At 36.5% G+C, this 25,895-nt stretch overlaps 1 protein-coding gene across 7 annotated transcripts in view; it reads left to right on the top strand.

The window, feature by feature from the left end:
• Positions 1-25,895, top strand: part of VPS54 (VPS54 subunit of GARP complex) — a 98,462-nt gene that overhangs the window by 4,185 nt on the left and 68,382 nt on the right. For 4 of the 7 annotated variants that reach the window (XR_004287792.1, XM_032352252.1, XM_032352253.1 and 1 more), the window contains exons 1-3: positions 15,035-15,118; positions 16,295-16,450; positions 18,603-18,844. Coding sequence is in view for 6 of the 7 variants with exons in the window: in XM_032352252.1 (XP_032208143.1) it covers positions 16,315-16,450; positions 18,603-18,844 (378 nt within the window). In the remaining variant the exon portion in view is untranslated. Of the gene's footprint in view, positions 1-15,034; positions 15,119-16,294; positions 16,451-18,602; positions 18,845-25,895 lie in introns of those variants that run through there. The other 3 variants (XM_032352249.1, XM_032352251.1, XM_032352250.1) reach the window with 3 other exon arrangements.

Here is a 25,895-nt window from a genome sequence, read left to right as displayed (position 1 = left end):
GGGAGAAGAGAGAAATTCTAAAATATATTGATAACAAAATAGTAAAAGAACTAGTATGATCACCAAAATTTAAAAAAATTCCAAATTCTTTACTCTAGGAGCAGATTGACTTCCTTCAGTAGCTCCTGAAAGTATCACTGTTGTAGCACAGTATAATAACTGATTATAAGGGTGAAATTAAGTTATCAAGAAAGGGTTACCTGTTTTCAAAATATGCTATTTGAAAAGTTATGAAAATATATAATTTCAGAATTAAAATATTCAGCAGTGACTTATTTGTATAAAAAGTTTTAGTCTTTTAAAGGGTAAGCTATGGTTATCTGGATTAATTTCCTTGATGGGAATAATTCCTCTGTCTTCAATTCCTCTATTCATGTCTTATTTTATAATTACAGGGTATTCTACCACTAGTAATTGCTCTTCAGATGTGAGGATTTAACTGAATAAATAGAGTTTTAAAGCCTACTCACTATTTGTAAAATCTTAACCTCTTTTTAGATTTGTTTCTTTTTCTGTTATTTTTCAACATCTTTTTGCAAAAATAGAAAGGCTTTGATTTTTCTACATCTCCAGTAGTCCATAGTTGTGCTCTAGTGTTTAGAGTTGAATTAACTAAAACACATGAAATAAGTGGGGAAGAATGTAATCTCTTAAAATTTTGTTAACTGGTTAACTTTCACAATCATACAAAATTAAGACTTGAGGTAACAGAACTTGAGCGAGTCAATATTTTTACAGGGTAGCATGAGGTTAGAATAGTCAGAGACAATATTAAGAATAAGTCATGTAAGGGCGCCTGGGTGGCTCAGTGGGTTAAAGCCTCTGCCTTTGGCTCAGATCATGATCCCATGGTCCTGGGTTAGAGTCCTGCATGCCGCTCTCTGCTCAGCAGGGAGCCTGTTTCCCTTTCTTTCTGACTGCCTCTCTGCCTTCTTGTGATCTGTCTCTCTGTCAAATAAATAAATAAAGTCTTAAAAAAAAAAAAAAGTAAGTCATGTAATGATATTGGTAGGTTTTTTCTTTTTCTTTTTTTTTTTTTTTAAATATGGTGAACTTAAAAAAATGGGATTGGGGGAATTTTCATGGTAAAAAGTGTTACTGACTTAGGGAATTTTGTATTCAAATAGTTGGCTTTTTGACTTTAAGTTGTGTATTTGTGTATGTATATTGTATGCATCATATTTTATGACATTTTGTGGAGTGAATAAAGTAAAATTTTAAAGTCATGTATTATGTCAAGATAAAGTTCTTGTTTGGGGCACCTGGGTGGCTCAGTGGGTTAAAGCCTCTGCCTTCAGCTCAGGTCATGATCCCAGGGTTCTGGGATCGAGCCCCGCATCGGGCTCTCTGACCAGCAGGGAGCTTGCTTCCTTTCCTCTCTCTCTGCCTGCCTCTCTGCCTACTTGTGATCTCTGTCTGTCAAATAAATAAATAAAATCTTTAAAAAAAAAAAAAAGAAAAGAAAGTTCTTGTTCTGTTGTTGTTGATATTGTTGTTTCAGTTTGGCTAAACTGAGGTTAGATTGGGCCTAGGTTGTGGAGTTTTTGGACATGATAGACTTGATATATACACCACGATCGAAGAATACTTAAGGAGAGTGACCTGATCAAATATGAATTTTAAGAAAGATGATTCTAAAGTTGAGTGAGGTTAGGACCAAAGAAGTACTTTTGGTAGGAGAGTCTCACAGCAGTTTAATTGGCAGTAAAATCCTGGACTAGATTACTGGCAATTGGAATGGAGTGCAAGGAATGGGTGTGTAATGAATTTTGGAGGTATAATCCATACAACAGTCCACATTAATATAGAAATTAAAGAATGTAGAGAGGTCAGGGAGTCAAGTTGGCTCTAAGGTTTCTAATTTAGGAAACCGATGGATTATGTTGCCATTAACTGACCTAAAGAAGGAATAAACTTTTGATAGGTGGAATCAAGTAAATATGATAAATAATGAATTTAAGTTTTGGATACATTAAATTTAGGCATCTTTAAGACTTGTAGATGAAGTTGCCCAGTAAGTAGTTATAAATATGGTTATGACACTGAAAAGAGGTTGGAACTGGAGAAAGATCTGGAATCTATCCAGTTTTCTCTATCTCTACCACCATTATCTGAGTTCAAGCTACTGTCATCTCTTACTGAGATTATTGCAAGTTTCCTACCTGGACTCTTCTAATCTTAGTCTTCTCTATTCCATTCTCTGTGCTGTAATCAGTGATTTTTCTAAAGGGCAAATCTGATTATATTATTTCTCACTGTTATTTCTGTGACCTTATTTTGTCTTTATGATGAAATCCATATTCCTTATTATTTTAATTGATTTCTACATCAAGTTCTTTTCCCAACTTAACTCTCTAGCCTTGTGCTCTCCCCAGCTCTGTCCTTCCCCCAAATAAATAATTCTCTCATATTTAAAAAAAAGGATGTTATTTACTTATTTGAGAGAGAGAGAGAAAAAAAGAGAACAAGCACATGACGAGCAAGGGTAGGACACAGGGAGACAGGGAGGGAGTCTTTAGCGGACTCCATGCTGAGCAAGGAGCCTAATGGGGGGCTCAGTCTCACGATCCGGAGATCATGACCTGAGCCAAAATCAAGAGTCAGATGCTTGCTGACTGAGCCATGCAGGTGCCCCTAATTTTTTCAGACATAATTGAATTAGTTCTGGTTTCTGGCAAAGGCTTGGTTTCCCCTCCAAGCCTTTGCACATATATTCCCAATTCCTTGAGTATTCTTGTAACACACTTCCTCCCCTTTATTTGTCTGGTTCATTTCTACTTACCTCCAGTTCTTGGTAAGCCTTCATTGATTATTATTTTTATTGAAAAAATTTTAACGTACAGAAAAATAAAAAGAGTATTGGAGTAAACACCTACACACATATACATAAACTTCCCCCTCCCCCTGTCACTTTTCCCCTTGCCAAGTCTGAAAGCAGCCTGTAGATTTCATGACACTTCATCCCTAAATACTTAAGCATGCATCTCCCAATTATAGGGATTTCTCTTATACAATCACAATACTATTATGACACCTAAAAATATCAACGATTACTCAATAACCTTATTAAACATAGAGTCCATACTTAAATTTCCCCATTTGTCCCAACATTTTATTTTATTTTATTTTTTAAGATTTTATTTATTTTTTTGGCAGAGAGAGAGAGAGAGCACAAGTAGGCAGAAAGGCAGGCAGAGAGAGTGAGGGAAGCAGGCTTCCCGCTGAGCAGAGAGCCCAATGCGGGCTCGATCCCAGGATCCTGAGATCATGACCTGAGCCGAAGGCAGAGGCTTAACCCACTGAGCCACCCCAGCGCACCACCAACATTTTATTAGAGCTTTTTTTCTCTCTACTAATGCAAGATTCAATCAAGTTTCATGCATTGCATTTGGCTGGTATGCCTTTTCAGTCTCCCCAAATTTGGACTAGGGCCCAGTGACTCCTCATCTTTGGTTTATCCTATGAAAAGTAGAGGCATTTGTGCTTGAGTATATTCTATATTCCAAATTAGTCTGTTTCTTCGTGATTAGATTCTGGTTAAATATTTCTGGCAAAAATATCTCAGATGATATGTATTCCTACCACTTTATCACATCAGGAGGCACATAATGGCAGGCTGTCCCCCTGTTGGTGAGTCCAGTTTTCATCACTTGATAAGGGTAGGAACAGGCAGATCTAGCTACTATTTAATAAAGAAATAATCGATAGGGTGATAATTTATGACAATGTATATATTGTTTTCATAACAGCCTTTTAAATTAATGATTTTATGATCCATTAATGATTCTTGCTTGAACTGATCATTGCTTTTGAGGACTACAAATGGTGATTTTTCTATTTTATGCTGTTTATGTTTATTAGTTTTATTGGCTTTTGAGAGCTGTGAGGTCTGATTAGATAAAGACTGAATATTGGCACTTTAATTTGGAAATCAGGTTGTTCCTTACCTTTTCCGTAGCCAGCCAAGTGAGTGGTGAACTTGGAAGATAGATTGCTGGGGAGATAGAAAAAAGACCAAATAGAGGCTTGCCAGTGAAGGGGAGGCAAGAAGTAGCCTGAGGAGATAGAGTTTAGGGAAAGAACTTTAATTTAGCACTTGAACTTTTTTTTTTTTTTTTGTGGGTTAATGATATTGAAGATGGGGGAGGTTAGGGAATAATTAATACAACAGGGTCTCAGATGAAGTAGAAAGAGGTGAGATCAAGAACAACTGGTTGGGGGATTAACTCTAGACAAGAGTACACAACAGTATTATACCCCAGAGGTTAAGAGTTGTGAGGATTTGGTATGTGTGGATATGGAGGGTAGAATCTTATATGAGGACTTTTTTTTCCTTTGGTGTGGAGTAAAAAGACAATTACTTTTTGAGCATGGGATTGATGAAGGTAAACTTGGGGACGTGAGAAGAGTAATGAAGGTTTGTTATAAATACTGTGAGGATTGGGAAAGAGCAGGATAAATCAGTGAAAAGACTGCGAATAGGGCCTTATCTCAGAATTTATACATTTATAATCTGATGTTCTACATAAATTTTCTCTGGTGTTCTGCAGCTAGGAACAAAGCAAAGATAGATTGAAGTTGGATGAGGGAGGAGAGAATTGAACATGCAGGGGAGACTGTTGGAGTAATTGATTAGCAAATAAATCCTATAATCATTCATTCAAAGTTACTGGTATTGTATATGTCTTAAATATGTAAACTATCAGACATATTAAAATGCTTAACAAAAAGAGTAAATTTAAAATAAAATTTATATAACCTACCCTATCTTAAAAATGTTAGAAGAAATTATATATTAATATAGTCCTAAGAACAAAATGACAGTTTTATTTATTTATTTGAGAAAGAGAGAGAGAGAAAAAGAACATGCACGAGCAGAGGTATAGACAGAGGGAGACAGGAAGTATAGAGATTAGTTAACTACATTAAAAAAAACTTTAAAAGAAGTCAAGTCTTAAAAAAATCTTATCACAGTCAGATGATAATTATTGCTATCATTTATTTTTAATATAAGATGAACAGAAATATTTGTTAGTGTAAATAATTGTTATAGGATCAGTAATTGTTAAGGAGAAAAAGAAGACAGAAGAGAAGAAAGTACTGGGTGCCTGAAATGGATGAGAGGCAGTATAGTGAAATAATTTAGATTTTGGTGGTTTAGAGAGGCAGTATGATATAGAGACGCAGGCTGGGGTTTAGAATCAGAAGATCTGAGTGCAAATCCCATCTTCACAATTTATTAGCTAAATGGTCTGAAACCAAATTACTCTTGAATCTGCTCTTCATCCTCATAATGGGGATCATTGATTGATCCATTCACTGATTCATACAGACATATTTTTCTAGACTGTTAGACCAATAGAATAATCTGAATGAAAGTAAGCAATTCAAAACCATAGTGTTTGGTCAGATATTAGTGAAATGTAATCCTTTCTCTCTCCCTCTCTCTTTCTTTCTTTGCTTTGTCTTCCCTCTCCCTTGCCATCCTTCCTTTTTTCACTGATAAGGTGTTTCCCACATTGGGTGGGAGTGTACCCAAGTCCCAGCTGATTCCACTCCCTGCCCCCTTCTACTCTCTGCCCCTTCGCTGCCTGGAAGAGAATTAGACAGAGAAGTAGGATGGAGTGCAACTTTTCTGTATTGCTTGCTCATTTTCTCACTGTTGCCTGACAAAGTCTTGTCTTTCTCAAGGTGGGGCATAACAGCCCCCTGGTGTGATTGTTCTCTCTCTGTCTTCACCACCATACTGCCAATCCCCATGTATATCTAACTCTTCTTTCTCCTTCCATCTTTTCTCCCCAGTACCTTTTCTTGTTCCTTTTTTCTTTTTTTTAAAATATTTTATTTATGTATTTCACAGAGGGGAACACAAGCAAGAGAAGCAGAAAAGGGAGAAGCAGGCTTCCTGCTGAGCTGGGGTGGGGCTCCATGTGGGGCTCAAAGTGGGGCTCCATCCCAGGACTCTGGCATCATGACCTGAGCCGATAGCAGACGTTTAACAACTGAGCCACCCAGGTGCCCCTTCTTGTTCCACTTTAATCTCACCCTTCAGTTGGTTTCTTGCTGTTTGCTTACAGATGTGCTCCGGTCTCCCATGGCCTAAAAAATTCTTTCTCAACTCTTAGTCACTTTTCTTTCACCACCAAAGAGATGTTGATCTTGTGGCCTTTATTATTTCATCACTTACTTAATACTTAACATCTTGGAGTATGGCTTCTGCCCCAACCACTGTCCTAATACTGTTCTAATTCAATATCCTTTCTGAAGATAGTCGAGGTTACTTGACTACTGCATCATGTTGACACTGCTGTTCACACTTTCCTCCTGGACACTTCTCCCTTGCTTCTATTAGGATGGTATTTCTGATTTCTTTTTCCTATCCTTGTAAGTGTATTTGCCCTTCCTCTTTCTCTGAGCTCTCATTAGCCCTCTCTCTCTCTATTTCTTTTTCACACCTTTTCTTTGTAATATTATCTTCCTATGACTGGAAGAATTTTCTTTGTAGTATTTCACCTTTTCTTTGTGATATTATCACACCTTTTCTTTGTAATATTATCTTCCTATGACTGGAAGAATTTTCTTTTATTCCTATAATGTAATTGGACTAGGAATAGCAATGGAAAATTAAGGGAGGCAGGATTCTGTACACTGCAGGAAAGAATTATTTTCCTAAAGCAATTATAGTTGTTTTATAGTTATAATCTGCTTTTGAAGTAGTCAGTTCTCCATTGTTAAAAGTTTTCAAATGAGGCCAAAAGCCTTGTAGAAAGGGTTCATAGATTAGGTAGAGAGTGGAGCCAGATTATCTTTTAAAGTCCCCTCCAACTCAGAGATTGTAATTTTTATCTCATCCACTTTACTCCCATGGATTCAACTTTGACCTTTATCTAGATGTTTTCTAAACCATTACTTCTAGCCTCTTTGCTTTTTCTCCCTCCTCCTTCCTCTCTCGCATAGTATTGTCATTAGACTTGCTTCTGTTCCAGGCCACATGTTTTCTAGTTTCAACATCATTTTCCAGTATTCTTTTTTCTCTCCTTTTACTAGCATGGCTTTGAGGACCACTGTTCTATTCTTTGGCAGATTTTCTGATAGTAAATTATATCTGGCCGTATAAATTTGCTGCCTCCTCTCTCTAAAAACTAAGGGCACTCAAGCAGAGGACACTGATAGAGGAGGCTCAGGAACCCAAAGTTTAAGTTGATTTTAAAACTTTGTATGGCACAGTCCAAATGTTAATACTTAAGATATTTATAATAATAAATAGTGATAGTTGCAGTTTTTTATTGAATGTCTCTTGTGTGCCAAGTATTGTGCCACGAGTTTATATATGGGTTATGTAAGTTACTTTTCATTTAAGTTTTACAACATTCCTATGAGAAAGATACTATTGTCCCATTTACAAATGAGGAAATAGGAAGATAAGAAAGTTGTCAAAGTCACACAACTAATAAATAATAGCTATCTAACTCACTTTATGGCCAGGTTTCTTTTTTTTTTTTTAAAGATTTTATTTATTTATTTGACAGAGAGAGATCACAAGTAGGCAGAGAGGCAGGCAGAGAGAGAGAGGAGGAAGCAGGCTCCCTGCAGAGCAGAGAGCCCGATGTGGGACTCGATCCCAGGACCCTGAGATCATGACCCGAGCCGAAGGCAGCGGCCTAACCCACTGAGCCACCCAGGTGCCCAATGGCCAGGTTTCTTAAGTATATTATATATACTGTGTTATAAGAATGTAGAGAGTCTAGAATAAAATTTTAGAAAGGTAATGTTATACAAACAAGATAATGTATTTTTGACTTTGTGTATTTTTAGATTATGTAAATGCATGAACTTACATAAGACATTGTTAGTGGCTTATTCTTATTACCTCTTTATCCATGATATTAGTTCCCTTGTTCATTCATTCATTGAACTTTCATGTGTTTTACCAATTGCTTAGACTCTGCTAATGGTGGTATAGGAAGGTGAATGAAACAAGTAATAAGTATTTTCAGTATAGTGGGGGAGACAGAAAATTAATAGGTAAATAATCAGTTAAAATTTGAGCAAGTACTATAAAGATCACAAACTAAAGTGCTAGTCATAGAGAATCAGGGTGTGTGTTTGTGTTGGATGGAGGGAGGGAAGGGGAGAGAATGTGCTTAGATATGGTGGTCAGGAAAGGTTTGTTATGTCACTAAGCAGATTATTTTGTTGTATACCTTTTTATACATTATGTGTATATAGAGAGAGTGATATAAAGGTTTTATATCAAATGGGATTTTAGTATATATTCTGTTTTGTAATCCTATAATTGAAAGTATAGCCATTGTTTTTTTAATTTCCCTACCTATTCCACTCCAACTTCTTTTGTTTTCTTTCAGGATTTTATTTAGATTCAAGTTAGTTCACATATAGTGTAGTATTATTTTCAGGAGTACAATTTAGTGATTTGTCAGTTGCTTGTAACACCAAGTGCTCATTATTACATCAAGTGCCCTCCTTAATGCCCATCACCCAATTACCCCATACCCCCCACCCATCTCCCCTCCAGCAACCCTCAGTTTGTCCCTATATTAAAGAATGTCTTATGGTTTGCCTCCCTCTCTGTCTTTATCTTCCCTTCCCTTCCCATTTGTTCATCTGTTTTGTTTCTTAAATTCCACATGTGAGTGAAATCTTACTTGTCTTCCTCTGACTGACTTATTTTGCTTAGCGTAATGCCCTCTAGTTCTGTCCATGTTACAAATGTCAAGATTTCATTCTTTTTGATGGCTGAGTAATATTCCATTGTATATGTGTACCACATCTTCTTTATCCATTCATTTGTTGATGGACACTTGGGCTCTTCCCATGTTTTGATTATTGTGGACATTGTTGCTCTAAATATTGGAGTGCATGTGCCCCTTCAAATCACTATTTTTTTATCCTTTGGGTAAATACCTAGTAGTGCAATTGCTAGGTCGTAGGATAGTTATGTTTTTAACTTTTTGAAGAACCTCTGTACTGTTTTCCAGAGTGGCTGTACCAGTTTGCATTCCCACCAACAGTGTAAGAGGATTCCCCTTTCTCTGCATCATTGCCAACATCTGTTTTTTCCTGAGGGTTAATTTTAGCCAATCTGACTGGTGTGAGGTGGTGTCTCATTGTGGTTTTGATTTGTATTTCCTTGGTGCCAAGTGATATTGAGCATTTTTTCATGTGTTTGTTAGCCATTTGTATGTATTCGTTGAAGAAATGTCTGTTTATGTCTTCTGCCCATTTCTTAACTCGATTCTTTATTTTTGGGGTGTTGAGTTTGATAAGTTCTTTTTAGATTTTGGATATTAGCACTTTATCTGATAAGTCATTTGCAAATATCTTCTTCCATTCAGTAGGTTGACTTTTAGTTTTGTTGACTGTTTCCTTTGCTCTGCAGAAGCTTTTTATCTTGATGAAGTCCCAATGGTTCATTTTTGCTTTTGTTTCCCTGCCTTTAAAGATGGGTCTGGGAAGAAGTTGCTGTGGCTGAGGTCAGAGAGGTTGCTGCCTGTGTTCTCCTATAGGACTTTGATGGATTCCTATCTCACATTGAGGTCTTTCATTTTGAATTTATTTTTGTGTATGGTATAAGAAAGTGGTTCAGTTTCATTCTTCTGCATGTTGCTGTCCACTTTTTCCAACACTTTATTAAAGAGACTGCCTTTTTTTCTATTGGACATTTTTTTCTGCTTTGTCAAAGATTAGTTGACCATAAAGTTGTGGGTTCCACTCCAACTTTTACAATCTGGCATCCAACTCCACTGTTGGACTTGACATTGTTTCTGATGTCACTGGTCATTGACATCTGGTCACTGCCTAACTGCCAAATCTAACTGATGGGTTTTTTTCCCCATTTTATTTGTGAATTCTGAATTGATAGTTCTCTCACCTTCTTAGATGTTCCTTCTTTATCACAAGCTTTTCTTTATATCGATCTTTCTTTTTTAAATATCACATTTATTTATTTTAGAGAGGGAGCATGAGCAGGGGGAAGGGTAGAGGAAAGGGAGCGAGAGAATCCTAAGCAGATTCTGTGCACGGATCCCAACATGGGGCTTGACCCCACAACCCTGAGACCATGACCCCAGCCAAAATCTACAGTCAGATGCCTAATGGGGTCATCCAGGCACTCTGCCCCTCCTTTTTAAGGATTTATTTTTTATTTGAGAGAGAAAGAAAATGTGCAGGCTCATGTGCACAGTGGTGGTAGTTATGGTGGTGATCTGGCAGAGGGGGAAGGAGAGAAGCGGAACCGGGCCCTGAGATCATGACCTAAGCCAAAATCAAGGGTCAGGTGCTTAACTGACTGAGACACCCAGGTAACTCTATATCTTTTTTTCATTTCTTTCTTCAGAAATGTTCTAGTCTTCTTAGGTTCTGTCCTTGGCCCTCCAAGCTGATAATCTCCTAGAATGATGGAGTAAAGTCTGTAGTCATTACAGATGACTTACCAGTCCTGTGGATAAAGTCCAAAGTCCTTTTGTAAGGTTCTACCCAGTTTAAGGATTATTCTTGTTGTTTGTTTGTTTGTTTGTTTCTTTCTTTTTTAAAGATTTTGTTTATTTCACAGAAAGAGAGAGAGACAGCGAGAGAGGGAATACAAGCAGGGGGAGTGGGAGAGGGAGAGGGAGAGGGAGAGGGAGAAGCAGGCTTCCCGCCGAGCAGGGAGCCTGATGCTATGCGGGGCTGGATCTCAGGACCCTGGGATCATGACCTGAGCCCAAGGCAGACTCTTAACATCTGAGCCACCCAGGCGCCCTGGATTATTCTTTTTCTAAGGAAAAAAGGAAATGAACCTGTATTAATACTTATTTTAAGAATTGATACTAGCACCTTTAATTAGTCCCTAGGTTCATTTTACAGATGTTCATCTTTATTTTAACTCGGTGGTTCTCTCCTGGGGTGATTTTATCCTCTCCCCTCTTTTCTTCCACCCCAGCATGCTTGGCCTTGTCTGGACACATTTTTGGTTGTCATAATTATGTGTGGAGGGCAGGAGTGAAGGGTGCTGTTGACATCAAGTAGATAGAGGCCAGGGATACATCTGAGATCTTACAGTGTGTAGGAGGAAAACACCTAATAGCAAAGAATTATTCAACTCAAAATGTCCATGGTGCCATGGTGGAGAAACCATGCTTTAACTGGATTTTAGCATTTTCTTTACTTATAATGTACATAATCCTTCACAGGGGTATTAGCACTACTTGTAACTTAGGCACCAGTAGAAATTTCAAATATTTTCATGTCACATTAATTTGTTGCAGGTACCTTGAAACATTTTTGCTTATTTATTGCTTAGAAATTAAGATAGGTTTGCATTAATTTAGAAGCAAAAAAATTACTATATTGCATTTTAAAAAGTTTATCTCAGTATAGTTGTCATTTGTAATCTCTAATGTATTTTATGCAATATAAACATTATTCTGGGAAAGTGTCCGTAGACTTTACCAGATTATCAAGGAGTCCACAGGACAATCTTAACCGCAGTCTAGAGGCTTAATTAGGTTGGATTAGGTATTTTTGGTTTGAGTGCTTCATAGGTGATGATGTTTATTTTATATCCTCATTTCATGAATCACATAATATTAAGTTGTCCTACTGTTATCAATGATACCAAGTTTGTTGACTTAATTAAGGTAGTGACAGAATTTATTTTTTTAAAAAAGATTTTATTTATTTATTTGACAGAGGGAAAGATCACAAATAAGCAGAGAGGCAGGCATAGCGAGAGGGGGAAGCAGGCTCCCTGCTGAGCAGAGAGCCCGATGTGGGACTCGATCCCAGGACCCCGAGATCATAACCTGAGCCGAAGGCAGAGGCTTTAACCCACTGAGCCACCCAGGCACCCTGACAGTCAGATTTTAAAGATATACTTTCCCATTTGCACTGCTAAGGGGTTAACATCTGCGGGGTTAACACTTTGGTACCAGGTGAGTTTTCTCCTTCTGATCAGTCTAATAACTTTAGCATACATCAGTGATTTTTGCCTGAATTGGTTTTTTCGTTGGGGTTACAAAATGTGATTTTCTAATTCAATCATTCCTTCTACAATTATTACTGGCTTTCTTCTGTGGAGAAGAGATTTCCTTTCTTTATTCCACTCTGCCCCCTTTTCCTCATCTCTTTCTCTTCCCCTATGTGCTACTCTATATTTGCTAATTTTTATTTATCTAGTAGGTTATGCTCAAGTAGGTTTCTTTTTTTTCTTTTTTTAAGTCCTCAAATTGTCCCCCTTGTGGCCAATGAGAGCCCCTTTAAGTTGATCCTTTGTTGTTCTTTACAAATCCTTCTGGTCTGTCTGTGAGCACTTACTTGCTTTCTGACACAACAAGAGTTCCCAGGGCTCTGGCTCTGGCCTCAGATATTTTTTCAATGAGCCATGATTTCTTTGTGGGGAATGGCATAGATTTTACTTGTTCCCTGAAAGTAGAACATTCCTAAGACGTCTTAGGAATGTAAAGTGTAAAGCTAAAATGGTGTAAAGTTGAAGAAACAGTTACCATTAATTTATGTGGAAAAATGTTTGTTTTCTTTAACAGTATCTTAGGACATGTATTAATAATGGTTGTATAGAATAAATCAAGAAAAAGCACAGATACCTAGAGGCCCAGTTCAAAGGTACAGTGGTTTGTTGCTGAGATGCTGAGTAGTGTGAATCCAGGGAAGGAGCTAAGCATTGCTACCCTTGCTGCTTAGTGTGTGTGTGCTACCTCTGTAACGGCTTGTTACAAACAAAACACTGAATGCAATTTTTGCTTCTTGCCTTTTAAAGATAAGTTAAAATCCTCTTTGGATTTCTTTTGGTCAATGGAAACAGGTACTAATATAGGTTTTTAATAAAAGCAAAGTGGCATAATGCAGACTTTCAAAAAGCAGGGGATCCTTATGTTCAGACACCAAAGTCTGAGCACTTGGTATGCTCCTTGCTTCTGGGATGACATTGTTTTAGAAACTTTTAATAGAGGCTTTAAACCTAACTTTTAACATAAAAGATACTTTGAGCTACAAGAAAGACAGTCACATGTTTCTGATTTTACTCATTCTTGCAAATTCTTCTGTAATGAATGTTTCTTTCTTTCTTTATCATTCTGTACCGGTGCATGCTCTTATCTACTCACTTAAGGATTATTGGTAGCTTTCTCACTAACATCTCTCTTCTGATCTGTTCTACACCCATTTCATTTGTCTTTAAAGTATTTATTACATACTATTTGTGTGCCAGGAACTGCATTAGGCATATAGAATACAGAGGAAAATGGAACCATCAGTAAGTTCATAGTCTAATAGAAACCTATATAAAGACCAAAATTTCAGTATGATTATCGCAAAATAAAAATACATAGGGGCGCCTGGGTGGCTCAGTTGGGTTGAGCATTTGTCTTCGGCTCAGGTCATGATCCCAGGGTCTGGGATGGAGCCCTGTGTCTTTGGTCTCACTGGTCACTGGGGAGCGTGCTTCTCCCTCTCCCTCTGCCCATCCATCCCCCTGACCCCCAGCTTGTGCTGGTGTGTGCTCTCTTGCTCTCTTTCCCTCTCTCTCTCATAAATAAAATCTTTAAGAAAATACATAAAGGCGTATTTGGTATGAAACACCAAAGAAGGCTTCAAGAGAAGATACTGTTAGAATAAGAAAAGATTATCACATGAAGAATGGTAAAGTGATTTATAGATTCTTATTGTAGGTGACTACTGATTACATGTCTAATTTGTTTCTAGATGTAGTTATAAGTGGAGTATTTAAAGTTAGAGGTTATCTGCATTTAGCGCTTAGAGCTTGCCTTTTCTCTTATTCTGAGTTTTTGTTTTAGTTTTTGCTATTTTTTTTTTTTCCTGAGTAGACAAACTTTCTTGCTAGGATGCTTCATCATTTCTGTTCTTTAGCTTTTCAATGAAATATTATTTTTTTGCTGAAATTGTTTGGTTTAGAGGCCATGGAGATTTGCTCTGTTTATGCATCCATGCCTTATGAATAAATCCATAACATTTTATTACCAATGATAGCACATACAAAGTATCTGCACTGTACTTATATGGTCATTAATATGAAGTTTGGTTCTTACTGTGGGGAAATCTTTATGAATTTAGGATGGTTGAAGGAAGTGGAGAGTCAAGTGGTTTAAAATTGGGACTCACCTACATAGGCAGTCTCTAATTTTACATAATCTCTTTATAGCTAGAGATTTTCCCTCTTTTCCTAAGAATTAGGAGAGAAATAGGAAAAAACAAAATCTGCATAGGTTTTCCAATTCAGATTCTTTAAGAAATAAACAAGGTGACCCCCACCCCCCCACTGAAGGAATTTGTAGGAGTATAGAAATGTTTTTCTGTAAGTCCCCATCTCCTCAAGTGTTTTTGGCTTCCTGAGATGGCACTTAGAATGTCTTCTTGCTGTTAAACCAACATGATGGTAAATAGAATAAATTGAAATAGTAGTGTGCTGTTGTTGGAATCAGTATTTAATTTCTCTGACAGCAAGCAATGGGCGTTCAACATAAGTAGATTTTCCAAATATTTGTAGTTTCCCTCTTTAAAATGTCAAAATGTTTTTAGCTTAGCCATTTTATTTGATGAAATTAATAAAAAAGTTAAACAGACTTAATGTCAAATTTAGAATTGTCCTTACTAAACATTTAATATACAGGATTATGTATTAAACAGTATTTCCTATCCTTTAGATATTTTTCCTTTTCAAATATATGATGCTTTTGTGCAGAAACAACCATACACTTAATGTGAAGGGATGTAAATGCAACAGGCGAACCAAGGCCCTGAGTAATTTGTCTGGCCATACTGTGTGTGTGTGTGTGTGTGTGTGTGTGTGTGTGTGTGTGTGTGTGTATGTATGTGTTTAAATAAAATATGAATTGTCAGTACTTCCCAATGCAAACATTTTACTCTAACCATGTCAGTTTCCATATCTTTTTATAATTATCCATGTCCTAAAACCTCTTTGTATGGTATTGTTTACTTTCTGTTCGGGGACCTTGAGGAAGTTATTTATCTTTGTGCATTTTCTTAACAGCTTGTTTCTTATGGTCTCAGTGAGTGGTGTAATTGGATGTGTTTCCTTTGCATTAGGAGGACTGTGACAGATATTCAAAGAAGTCTGGGAAATGTAAGTTTTAGCTTTCTGCTAAACTTGCTAAGCTAGAGGGGAGTTAGAGTAGATGAACTTTTTGTCACCATTCTTAGCCTTATGTCTGTGCTCTTTATTTCTTAATCTTATCATATTCACATTTCCTTAACAGGCCCCTCCCCTTTTTAATAATTTGTTAAAACACATGTATTTTTATAAGCTACCTAATCTGTTAGGGCCTTGTACTTAGACTAGGTGATATCTAAGTTCCCTTTCAGCTATAAACTTCTGTTTATTAATTTATTCCTTCAATGAAAAATGTTTATAGAATACCTGCTATTTGATATATATACTCTGCAATATAATATTATCTACCCTCCAATAAGAAAATAATACATGTTCGTCAGTATCCAGATTATGTACTGCTTCATTTGTAAAGTTTTACGTGACACTGTATCTCATATTATGTTGTTTCGCCCCACAAATTCTTTTAGGACTTACTAAAAAATGTAGACATAGGTTAACTTTTGTTTTCTTTAGTGTTTTGGTTGTTTTAATTACTTAATGTAATTGTAGGCACTTTGAAGAATCATACTTCTTTTATAATCATTTAATATAGTGACAGTCCACATAGTCCATCATAATGTTAACTAACATTTATGAATACTGACTTTGAGATGAGTATTGTTTTAAGTGCTTCACATATATCCATTCCTTTTAATCTTATAAAATGTTTATGAAATGGGTTCTCATCTCCATTTTTACAGTTGAGGTAAGGCACATAAAGGTTAAGTAAATTTCCTTAAGATTATACTGCTGGTAAGTGAAGAACCCAGTAAATCAGACTTCAAAAACCCATTCACTTATCCATTTTGGTATAATGCATAATTACTGTATACTTGTTGAATGAATGGATGTTTTCAACTTTAATATATATTGGTTACAGCTTTGGTATCTATTTTCGACTTTGGATAAAAGACAGAATATTTCACTTCGGAGAGAATACTTTTCAAACAAGGACATATAACTTTCTTAGTAAACTGAATATTATGAGTCACTCTTGCAGTTAATAATGAGTATTCAAATTGTGTACTTATTCCTTGAGGGATTTTGGATAAGGTGTCTTTTTCAAAGAAAATTTGAGGTATACTTAATATTTAGAGAAATTTTGATTTGTCTTAAGTGTCTTAATTATTACTTGTTACTTATTTTCAGTTGAGTGGTGATTTTATGCAATGGCTTCAAGCCACAGTTCTTCACCAGTGCCTCAAGGAAGCAGCAGTGATGTTTTCTTTAAAAAAGAGGTAGATCCAACAAAACACATTCGACCTGTGCAGTCACTGCCAGATGTATGTCCCAAGGAACCCACAGGTAATGTCTTTTTTTTGCTGTTGTTGTTGTTGAGGACTTTTGTTGAGGGTTTGTATTATTTTTATTTTTTATTTTATTTTATTATTTTTTAAAGATTTTATTTATTTATTTGACAGAGAGAGATCACAGGTAGGAAGAGAGACAGGCAGAGAGAGAGAGGAGGAAGCAGGCTCCCTGCTGAGCAGAGAGCCGGATGTGGGACTCGATCCCAGGACCCTGAGATCATGACCTGAGCCGAAGGCAGCGGCTTAACCCACTGAGCCACCCAGGCGCCCCTGTATTATTTTTAAATGAGTAGTTAGATTCCATATACATTTGACACTTGAACAACATGGGTTTGAACTGCCTGGGTCCACTTATTTGCAACCTTTTTTTTTTTTAAAGATTTTATTTATTTATTTGACAGAGAGAGATCACAAGTAGGCAGAGAGGCAGGCAGAGAGAGAGAGAGGAGGAAGCAGGCTCCCTGCTGAACAGAGAGCCTGATGCGGGACTCGATCCCAGGACCCTGAGATCATGACCTGAGCCGAAGGCAGTGGCTTAACCCACTGAGCCACCCAGGCGCCGCCTTTTTTTTTGGGATAAATACAGTACTATAAATGTATTTTCTCTTCCTTATGGGTTTCTTAGTAACATTTTCTTTCCTCTAGCTTACTTTCTTGTAAGAATACAGTATATAATAACATACAGAATATGTGTTAATTGACTATTTATGTTATTGGAAGGGCTTGTGTTCGAAGGTAGTCTATCAGTAACGTTTGGGGAGAGTAGAAGTTATATGTGGATTTTTTACTTCATAGGGAGGGGGTAGTCTGTATCCCTAATTCTTCTGTTGTTCAAGGGTCAGCTGGATCTGAAGGAATACATTTTATAGGGTTAAACTAAACAGGTAGTTTGGAACTAAGTTGATTGGGAAATTGGAATATAGTTCTTTTCATGCATTTCCATAGAAGTAACTTGCTAAACTGAAAAAAAAAGTTTTGAAAATGAAACTACAGATACAAAGCTTTTTAGTTAGATGCAGTATAGTGAAGCCTCATTATTTGTGAATTCCATGTTTGCAAATTTGCCTACCCCCTAAAACTTATTCATAACCCCAATATCAATACTTGTAGGTACTTTCATTGTCATTTTTAGCCATATGCAGAGGAATAAAAATTTGAATTGTCTGATGCACATGTCCCTAGCAAAGATTGAACAAGATAACACTCTGCCTTCTTGTTTTGGCTCTCATGCTCTAAACAAGTGTCCTTTCTGTGGTCTATTTAGTGCCACATTTTTTGCATTTTTGAGATTTTTATTGTTGATTTTGCTGTTTAAAATGTCTCCCCAACATAGTGCCGAATGGCTTTCTAGTGTTTCTAAGAACCAGAAGACTGCAATGTATGTGTCTTATGAAGAAATTTCATTTAGGTATGAGATATAGTGGTGTGAGCCATGAGTTCAGTATTAATGAATGAACAGTGTATGCTAAATAAGGTGTCTTCAAACAGAAACACACACAAAATAAGATTATGAATTGGGCAGTTGATGAAAATTTTTTGACCAGGGGCTTGAAGGTACCTAACCCTGTATTTCCCCTAGAAGCAATAATGGTTCAGTATTTGCTAATTGTTACAGTGACTTTATAGAGCAAAACTACTATGAATAACAAGAATTGACTATATGTTTTTATTTTCTCTATGATTAATGCTACAGCAGCATTTCTGTCATCTATAAGCCAAACAAGAGTGTTAGAACCTGGTGTGTCTGCATTAATACAATAGAATAAAAGGTGTATTTTTGAAAAATCTGGTTTATTAAAGGATAGAAGATGCACAATAGAAAGGAAGAAGAATTTTGATGTTGAAAAAGGAAAGAGAAATTTTACATTAAAGAAAGGAATTAATGAAAGACTTCCATTACCATCCACCCCACCCTGCAACTATAACTCTCAAATTTTGCATGTTCTTTATTTTACATGTTTTTCCTTCTCTTGGCAATTGATGCTGAAAGCTGAAGGTTATTAATCAGATTGATTTTCATTAAAACGTTTTTTACAGAAGAGTTTCTACTCTTTGTATAGTGTAGAAACTAAGCATTTTTATTTTTCTAGGATGTAGTTTCAAATGTAGAACTTAGTTTATCGAGTTTTCTTGTTTACTTTTTGCAGGTGATTCAAATAGTTTATGTGTTGCCCCATCTCTAGTTACAGATCAACATAGATGGACTATATATCATTCCAAAGTAAACCTCCCAGCAGCATTAAATGATCCTCGATTAGCAAAAAGAGAATCTGACTTCTTCACAAAAACATGGGGATTGGACTTTGTGGACACTGAAGTCATACCTTCATTCTACCTCCCACAGATCAGCAAGGAACATTTTACAGTTTATCAACAGGAAATCTCTCAGGTAATACCTAATCAAAAGTAATAGAAAGATCTTTAGTTTGATTTATTGTAGATTTTTGACCAATAATCTTTGATGAGGTTATAGTATTCTTTTCTGTCTATATACATTCTGCTGTCCTGGGTTGTATTTAATTCATTGCTTATATATATATAAATGTATTTCTCTTACTGTAGTGATTTTTCAGAATTACACTTTACTAACTGCAGAGATTCATTATGAAATCCACCCTACCTTCCAAGGACAAAACTGTTTAGTTAGGCCAATCAGACCCAGATGATTTGTGAGGTTTAAGAAGTGAGCGGAGTAGAACTGTTTCTATGTCTCTCATATACCGTAGAAAATTTAGTAGAGCATGCTAGCTCTAGCAGATAGTCTTAATATCTTTAGACATAATGTGTTGCTCTAAACTCAGTTCTGAGCAAGAAGTGAATGTATTGCTTAGTTTAAGAAGGCTTGTTATTAATTTTTAGTGAGTATTACCAATATAATTTTGGTTACCATTTTAGTATTTAAAAAAACTCATTTATAAAAACCCCATTTTTTAAAAGGATATTAAAATTTTTTCTTTACGAGATATAATTGGCATATAATAATTTCAGGTGTATAACAGAATGATTTGATATTTATATATATTGCAAAATGATCACCATAATGCTAGTTAACATCCTTGCCATACATACTTAAAAAATTTTTTTTCTTCTTGTGATGAGGATTTTAAAAATCTATTCTCCTTGCAACCTTCAAATATTCAATACAGTATTATTAACTATAGTGACCATGCTTTAGATTACATCTGGAAGTTTATATAGGAGATAATTATTTATGTTTTTATAATATCCCTTTTTATACTTTTTTTCATTAGCAGACCTAATTTGCATTTAGCTAACTTTGTTTCACTTGATTACTTTGTTCTTCTTATGATTTGGAAGTAGGCTAAATATGGTTATATTATTGGCATTGATCCAATGCAATATTTGGTTCATTTTTAGTACTATCTAATATTTTTGTACAGAACTTAAAAATATTGTTTACTTTTATATCATGTATATTGTCATATGCTGTCTAGAATTTTTGTGTTCCGTTTTCAGTAATCACATCTAACTGGATGTTGTTAAGTAGATGAGCTTTAATATACTTTCTTTTTGTTAGTTTCTAATCTTACTTCTTTTTGTTAGTTTCTAATCTTTATTCTAACCTTAGTTTCTAGTTCTGATCTTTATTCTTTTTGTTAGTTTCTAATCTTTATTCCTCATAACGTACAATTTGCGTTTTCCATTTGTCCATTTATTGATCAAATATGTATTGAATGCCTTCCATGTGCCAGGCACTGTTTAAACACTAGGGATACAGCAGAGAACAAAATATACCAGTTGCCTCCATTACAAAGCTTATATTTCTAGCAGGCAATAAACCCTAAAGCAACCACTAAAATAACAAAGAATTATAGCTGAAAAGCCAATAGAAGAGATTACAGGAAATAAAAAAAATTCTCACTCTACACAAAGGTAGAAAAAGGGTAAACCAGAAGGAAAGATTAGATGGGTCCGAAAGAATAAACATCAGAATGATAGACTTATACCTAACCCTATCAGTACATTAAATGTAAATGTTTAAGCATCCCAATTACAAGGCAGAGATTGTGAGATTGGATGAAAAAGCAAGACCCAGCTGTATGCTACCTATAAGAAATGCACTTTGAATACAGAGAGACATAAAACATTTAAAAGTAAAAGGATAGAAAAAGATATACCAGGCTAACAACAAAAGAAAGCTGTATGACTATATTAATATCAACTAATGTAGATTTCAGGCAAAAACTGTTACTAGAGATGAAGAAGGTTATTTTGTAATGACAAAAGTATTAAGTTAATCAAGGAGATATTGTATTTCTAAACATTTATGTTTACAAAAACAACATCAAAATGCATGAAGCAAAAACTGAGAACTTTCTGGGGAAAATAGGTGAATTCACAATTATGGTTGGAGATTTTAATACTTGTCTCTCAATAAATGATAGAACAAGCAAATAGGAAACCAGTGAGTATATGGTAGACTTAACACAGCACTGTCAGTTAACCTGAATTAACTTGAAAGAATGCATTGAAAGAACATTCCACCCAACACAGAAGAATACATTTTCTCCTGAAGTGTTCATGGAACATTTATCAAGATAGACCACAATCTGGGCCATAAAACAATGTTAATACATTTAAAAGGCTTCAAAGTATATACAAAATCATACAAAGTATATTTTTTGACCACAACTGAATGAAAGTAGAAATTATTAACAGAAAGTATGTAGGAAATCCACAAATATTTGGAAACCAAAACTTACACTTCTAAATAAAATGTGGAAGGGAGGAGCAAGATGGTGGAGGAATAGGAGACCTAAATTTTGTCTTGTCCCAAGGAATTCAGCTAGCTAGTTATCAAACCATTCTGAACACCTACAAACTCAACAGGAGATTGAAGAGAAGAATAGCAATTCTATGAACAGAAAATAGACCACTTTCTGGAAGGTAGGAGTGCAGAGAAGTGAATCCAACGTGATATATGGGTAGATAGACCATGGGGGGAAGGAGCCTCCATCAGCGAGCTACTGGCAAGTGAGAGAGCAGTGGAGCACAAAATAAGAACTTTTAGAAGTCTGCTTTGCAGAGGGACGTCGCTCCAGTGGATAAGTAGGGGTGGAATCCTTACTGGAACAGTGTGGTCTCAGGACTCTTGGGGTCACAGAAAGACTGGGGGTGCCTGAGTGTGGCAGATCTCCCAGGTATTGGAATGGGGAAGCTGGTTGCAAAGATGGAGCCCAGGAGTGGGCTCTCAGCTTGGGGTTGCCATACACTGTGATCCGAGGCAATGTTGGGCCATTATTCTTGGAGCAGGGACCTCACAAGTGACAGATCTGGGGAGACTACCCCCCCCCCCCCACACACACACACTGGGAGGAGCAGCGCAGGAGCACACTGGAGGAATCTGCTCGGTTTGGAAACTCCACACTAGGCTGTGTGCCAGAGATAGAAATGCTCGGTGACAGGCTGCGCGAGCTCAAAGTGTGGCTGGAGACTGGGGTGGCAGGAGTGATTGACTGCTTTTTTCTGAGGGCTCACTGAGGAGGGAGGCCCCTGAGTTCTTGGCTCCTCCAGGCCGGAGATTGGGAGGCTACCATATCATTCTCCTCCTCCAAAGCTGTACGGAAAGCTTTCAGGAAACAAAAGCTACCCAGAGCAAAGCTGAGCAGATTGCTTAACCTGGCCCCTGGCAAGGGTGGTGCCATTCTGCCTGGAGCAAAGAAATTTGAGAATCACTGCAATAGGCCCCTCCCCCAGAAGATCAGCAAGAACATCCAGCCAAGACCAAGTTTACTGATCAATGAGAACTGCAAAACTCCAGCGCTAGGGGAATATAGCACATAGGATTCATGGCTTTTTTCTCATGATTCTTCAGTCTTTCAAAGTTAAATTTTTAAAATTTTGTTTACATGTTTCTTTTTCTTTTTAGATTTTTCCTCTTTTTTATTTTAACCAACATCTTAATACCTTTTTAAATATCTTTTTTGATTTTCACTTTTATAGTCATATTCTGTCCCTTCATTGTATTTAATGTTACTTTTTGTATACGTATAAGTTCTTCTTTCTTTAAAATTTTGACATACGGTTTCTTCTAATAGACCAAAATATACCCTAAATCTAGTGTATGGTTTTGTTCTAGTCTCCAGCCTGATCACATTCTCTCCTTTTTTTAAAACAATTTTTTTCTTTTTTCAACCAACTTCTTATCTTATGAAATCCTTTTTAAAAATCTTTTTAATTTTCATCTTTACAGCCATCCCTTCATTGTATTTACCCATTTATATGTACACACACACACACACACACACACACACACACACACGTTTTTCTTTCTTCAAAATTTTGGGAGGCCGTTTCTTCTAACAGACGAAAATATGCCCTGAGTCAAGTGTGAAGCTCTGTTCTATTCCAGACTAATCATATTTTTTTCCCCCTTTCTTCTCCCCCGTATTTGGGTCTCTTCTGATTTGTTTAGTGTATATTTTTCTGGGGTCGTTGTTACCCTTTTAGTATTTTGTTCTCTCATTCATCTGTCCTTCTCTAGACAAAATGACAAGGTGGAAAATTCACCTCAAAAAAAGAACAAGAGGCAATATCAACTGTTCGGGACCCAATCAGTATGGACAATAGTAAGACGTTGAAACTAGAGTTCAGAATAATGATTATAAAGATACTAGCTGGGCTTCAAAAAAGCATAGAAGATGCTAGGGCATCCCTTAATGGAGAAATAAAAGAACTAAAATCTTACCAAGTTGAAATTAAAAAAAGTTATTAATGAGGTGCTATAAAAAATGGAGTCTCTGGAGCACCTGGGTGGCTCAGTGGGTTAAGCTGCTGCCTTTGGCTCAGGTCATGATCTCAGGGTCCTGGGATCGAGTCCCGCATCGGGCTCTCTGCTCAGCAGGGGGCCTGCTTCCCTTCCTTTCTCTCTGCCTGCCTCTCTGCCTACTTGTGATCTCTCTCTGTCAAATAAATAAATAAAATCTTTAAAAAAAAATGGAGTCTCTTACTGCTAGGATAAATGAGGCATAAGAGGATTAATGATATAGAAGACCAAATGATAGAGAATAAGGAAGTTGAGGAAAAGAGAGATAAACAACTACTGGGTCAGTGGGGAGAATTTGAGAGATCAGCAATACCATAAGATGGAACAATATTAGAATAATTGGGATCCCAGAAGAAGAAGAAAGAGAGAGATGGGGGCAGAAGGTATATTGGAGCAAATTATAGTAGACTATTTCCCTAATATGGAAAAGGGAAGAAGCATCAAAATCCAGGAGGCACAGAAAAATCCCCTCAAAATTAATAAAAATAGGTCCACACCCCATCATTTAATAGTAAAACTTACAAGTCTCAGTGACAAAGAGAAAATCCTGAAAGCAGCTCGGGACAAGATTGGCAGCAGACCTATCCACAGAGACCTGGCAGGCCACAAAGGACTGGCATGATATATTCAGAGCACTAAACAAGAAAAATATGCAGCCAAGAATACTATATCCAGCTAGGTTGTCATTGAAAATAGAAGGAGAAATAAAAAGCTTCCAGGACAAACAAAAACTAAAGAATTTGCGCACACCAAACCAGCCCTACAGGAAATATTGAAAAAGGTCCCCTAAGCAAAAAGAGAGCCCAAAAGTAACATAGACCAGAAAGGAACAGAGACAATATACAGTAACAGTCACCTTACAGACAAATTCATATCTTATCTGGCACTAAATCCATATCTTTCAGTAGTTACCCTGAATAGAAATGGGCTAAATGCCCCAATCAAAAGACACAGGATATCAGAATAGATTAAAGAAAAAAAAAACCCAAGACCCATCGATATGCTGTCTGCAAGAAACTCATTTTAGACACAAAGACACCTCCAGATTTAAAGTGAGGGGGTGGAAAACAATTTATGATACTAACGGACATCAAAAGGAAGTTGGGGTGGCAGCCCTTATATCAGATAAATTAGATTTTAAGCCAAAGACTGTAATAAGAGATGAGGAAGGACACTAGATCAAACTGAAAGGGTCTGTCCAACAAGAAGATCTAACAATTTTACGTATCTATGCCCCTAACATGGGAGCAGCCAACTACATAAACCAATTAATAACAAAATCAAAGAAATACATCTACAATACAATAATAGTAGGGGACTTTAACAGCCACCTTCCTGAAATGGACAGATCATCTAAGCAAAAGATCAACAAGGAAATAAAGGCTTTAAATAACACACTGGACCAGATGGACCACACAGATATAGTCAGAACATTCCACCCCAAAATAACAAAATACACATTCTTCTCTAGTGCACATGGAACATTTTCCAGAATAGATCACTTCCTGGGTCACAAATCAGGGCTCAGCCAATACCAAAAGATTGGAATCATTCCCTGCATATTTTCGGACCATAGTGCCTTGAAACTGGAACTTAGTCACAAGAGGAAAGTTGGAAAGAACTCAAATACATGGAGGCTAAAGAGCATCCTACTAAAGAATGAATGGGTCAACCAGGAAATTAAAGAAGAATTTAAAAAAATTCATGGAAACAAATGAAAACACAACTGTTCAAAATCTGTGGGACACAGCAAAGGCAATCCTGAGAGGAAAATAAATAGTGATATAAGCTTTTCTCAAGAAACAGGAAAGGTCTCAAGTACACAACCTAACCCTACACTTAAAGGAGAGGGAGAAAGAACAGCAAATAAAGCCTAAACCCAGGAGGAGAATAGGAATAATAAAGATCAGAGTAGAAATCAATGAAATAGAAACCAAAAGAACAGGAGAACAGATCAACGAAACTAGGAGTTGGTTCTTTGAAAGAATTAAAAGATTGATAACCCCCTGGCCAGACTTATCAAAAAGAAAAGAGAAAGGACCCAAATTAATAAAATCATGAATGAAAGAGGAGAGATGACAACCAATACCAAAGAAATACAATTATAAGACCATATTATGAACAACTATACACTAGTAAATTAGACCATCTGGAAAAAATGGGTGCATTCCTAGAGATGTGTAAACTACCAAAACTGAACCCGGAAGAAATAGAAAACCTGAACAGACCCATAACGAGTAAGGAGATTGAAGCAGTAATCAAAAATCTCCCAGCAAACAAGAGCCCAGGGCCAGACAGCTTCCCAGGGGAATTCTACCAAACATTTAAAGAAGAATTAATACCTGTCCTCCTGAAACTGTTCCAAAAAATAGAAATGGAAGAAAAACTTCCTAACTGTTTTTATGAAGCCAGCATTACCTTGATCCCCAAACCAGGCAAAGACCCCATCAAAAGGGAGAATTACAGACTAATATGCCTAATGAACATGGATGTAAAAATTCTCACCAAAATACTAGCTAATAGTATTTAGCAGTACATTAAAAGGATTATTCACCACAACCAAGTGGGATTTATTCCTGGGCTGCAAGATTGGTTCAGCATCTGCAAATCAATCAGTGTGATATAATACATTAATAATGAACAAGAACCATAT

The sequence above is a fragment of the Mustela erminea genome, chromosome 7, assembly GCF_009829155.1.
Source record: "Mustela erminea isolate mMusErm1 chromosome 7, mMusErm1.Pri, whole genome shotgun sequence".
In the NCBI taxonomy this organism is placed as follows: Eukaryota; Metazoa; Chordata; class Mammalia; order Carnivora; family Mustelidae; genus Mustela; species Mustela erminea.
The sequence above is the reverse complement of the archived record's forward strand: the minus strand, read 5'-3'. Positions and strand labels throughout refer to the sequence as shown.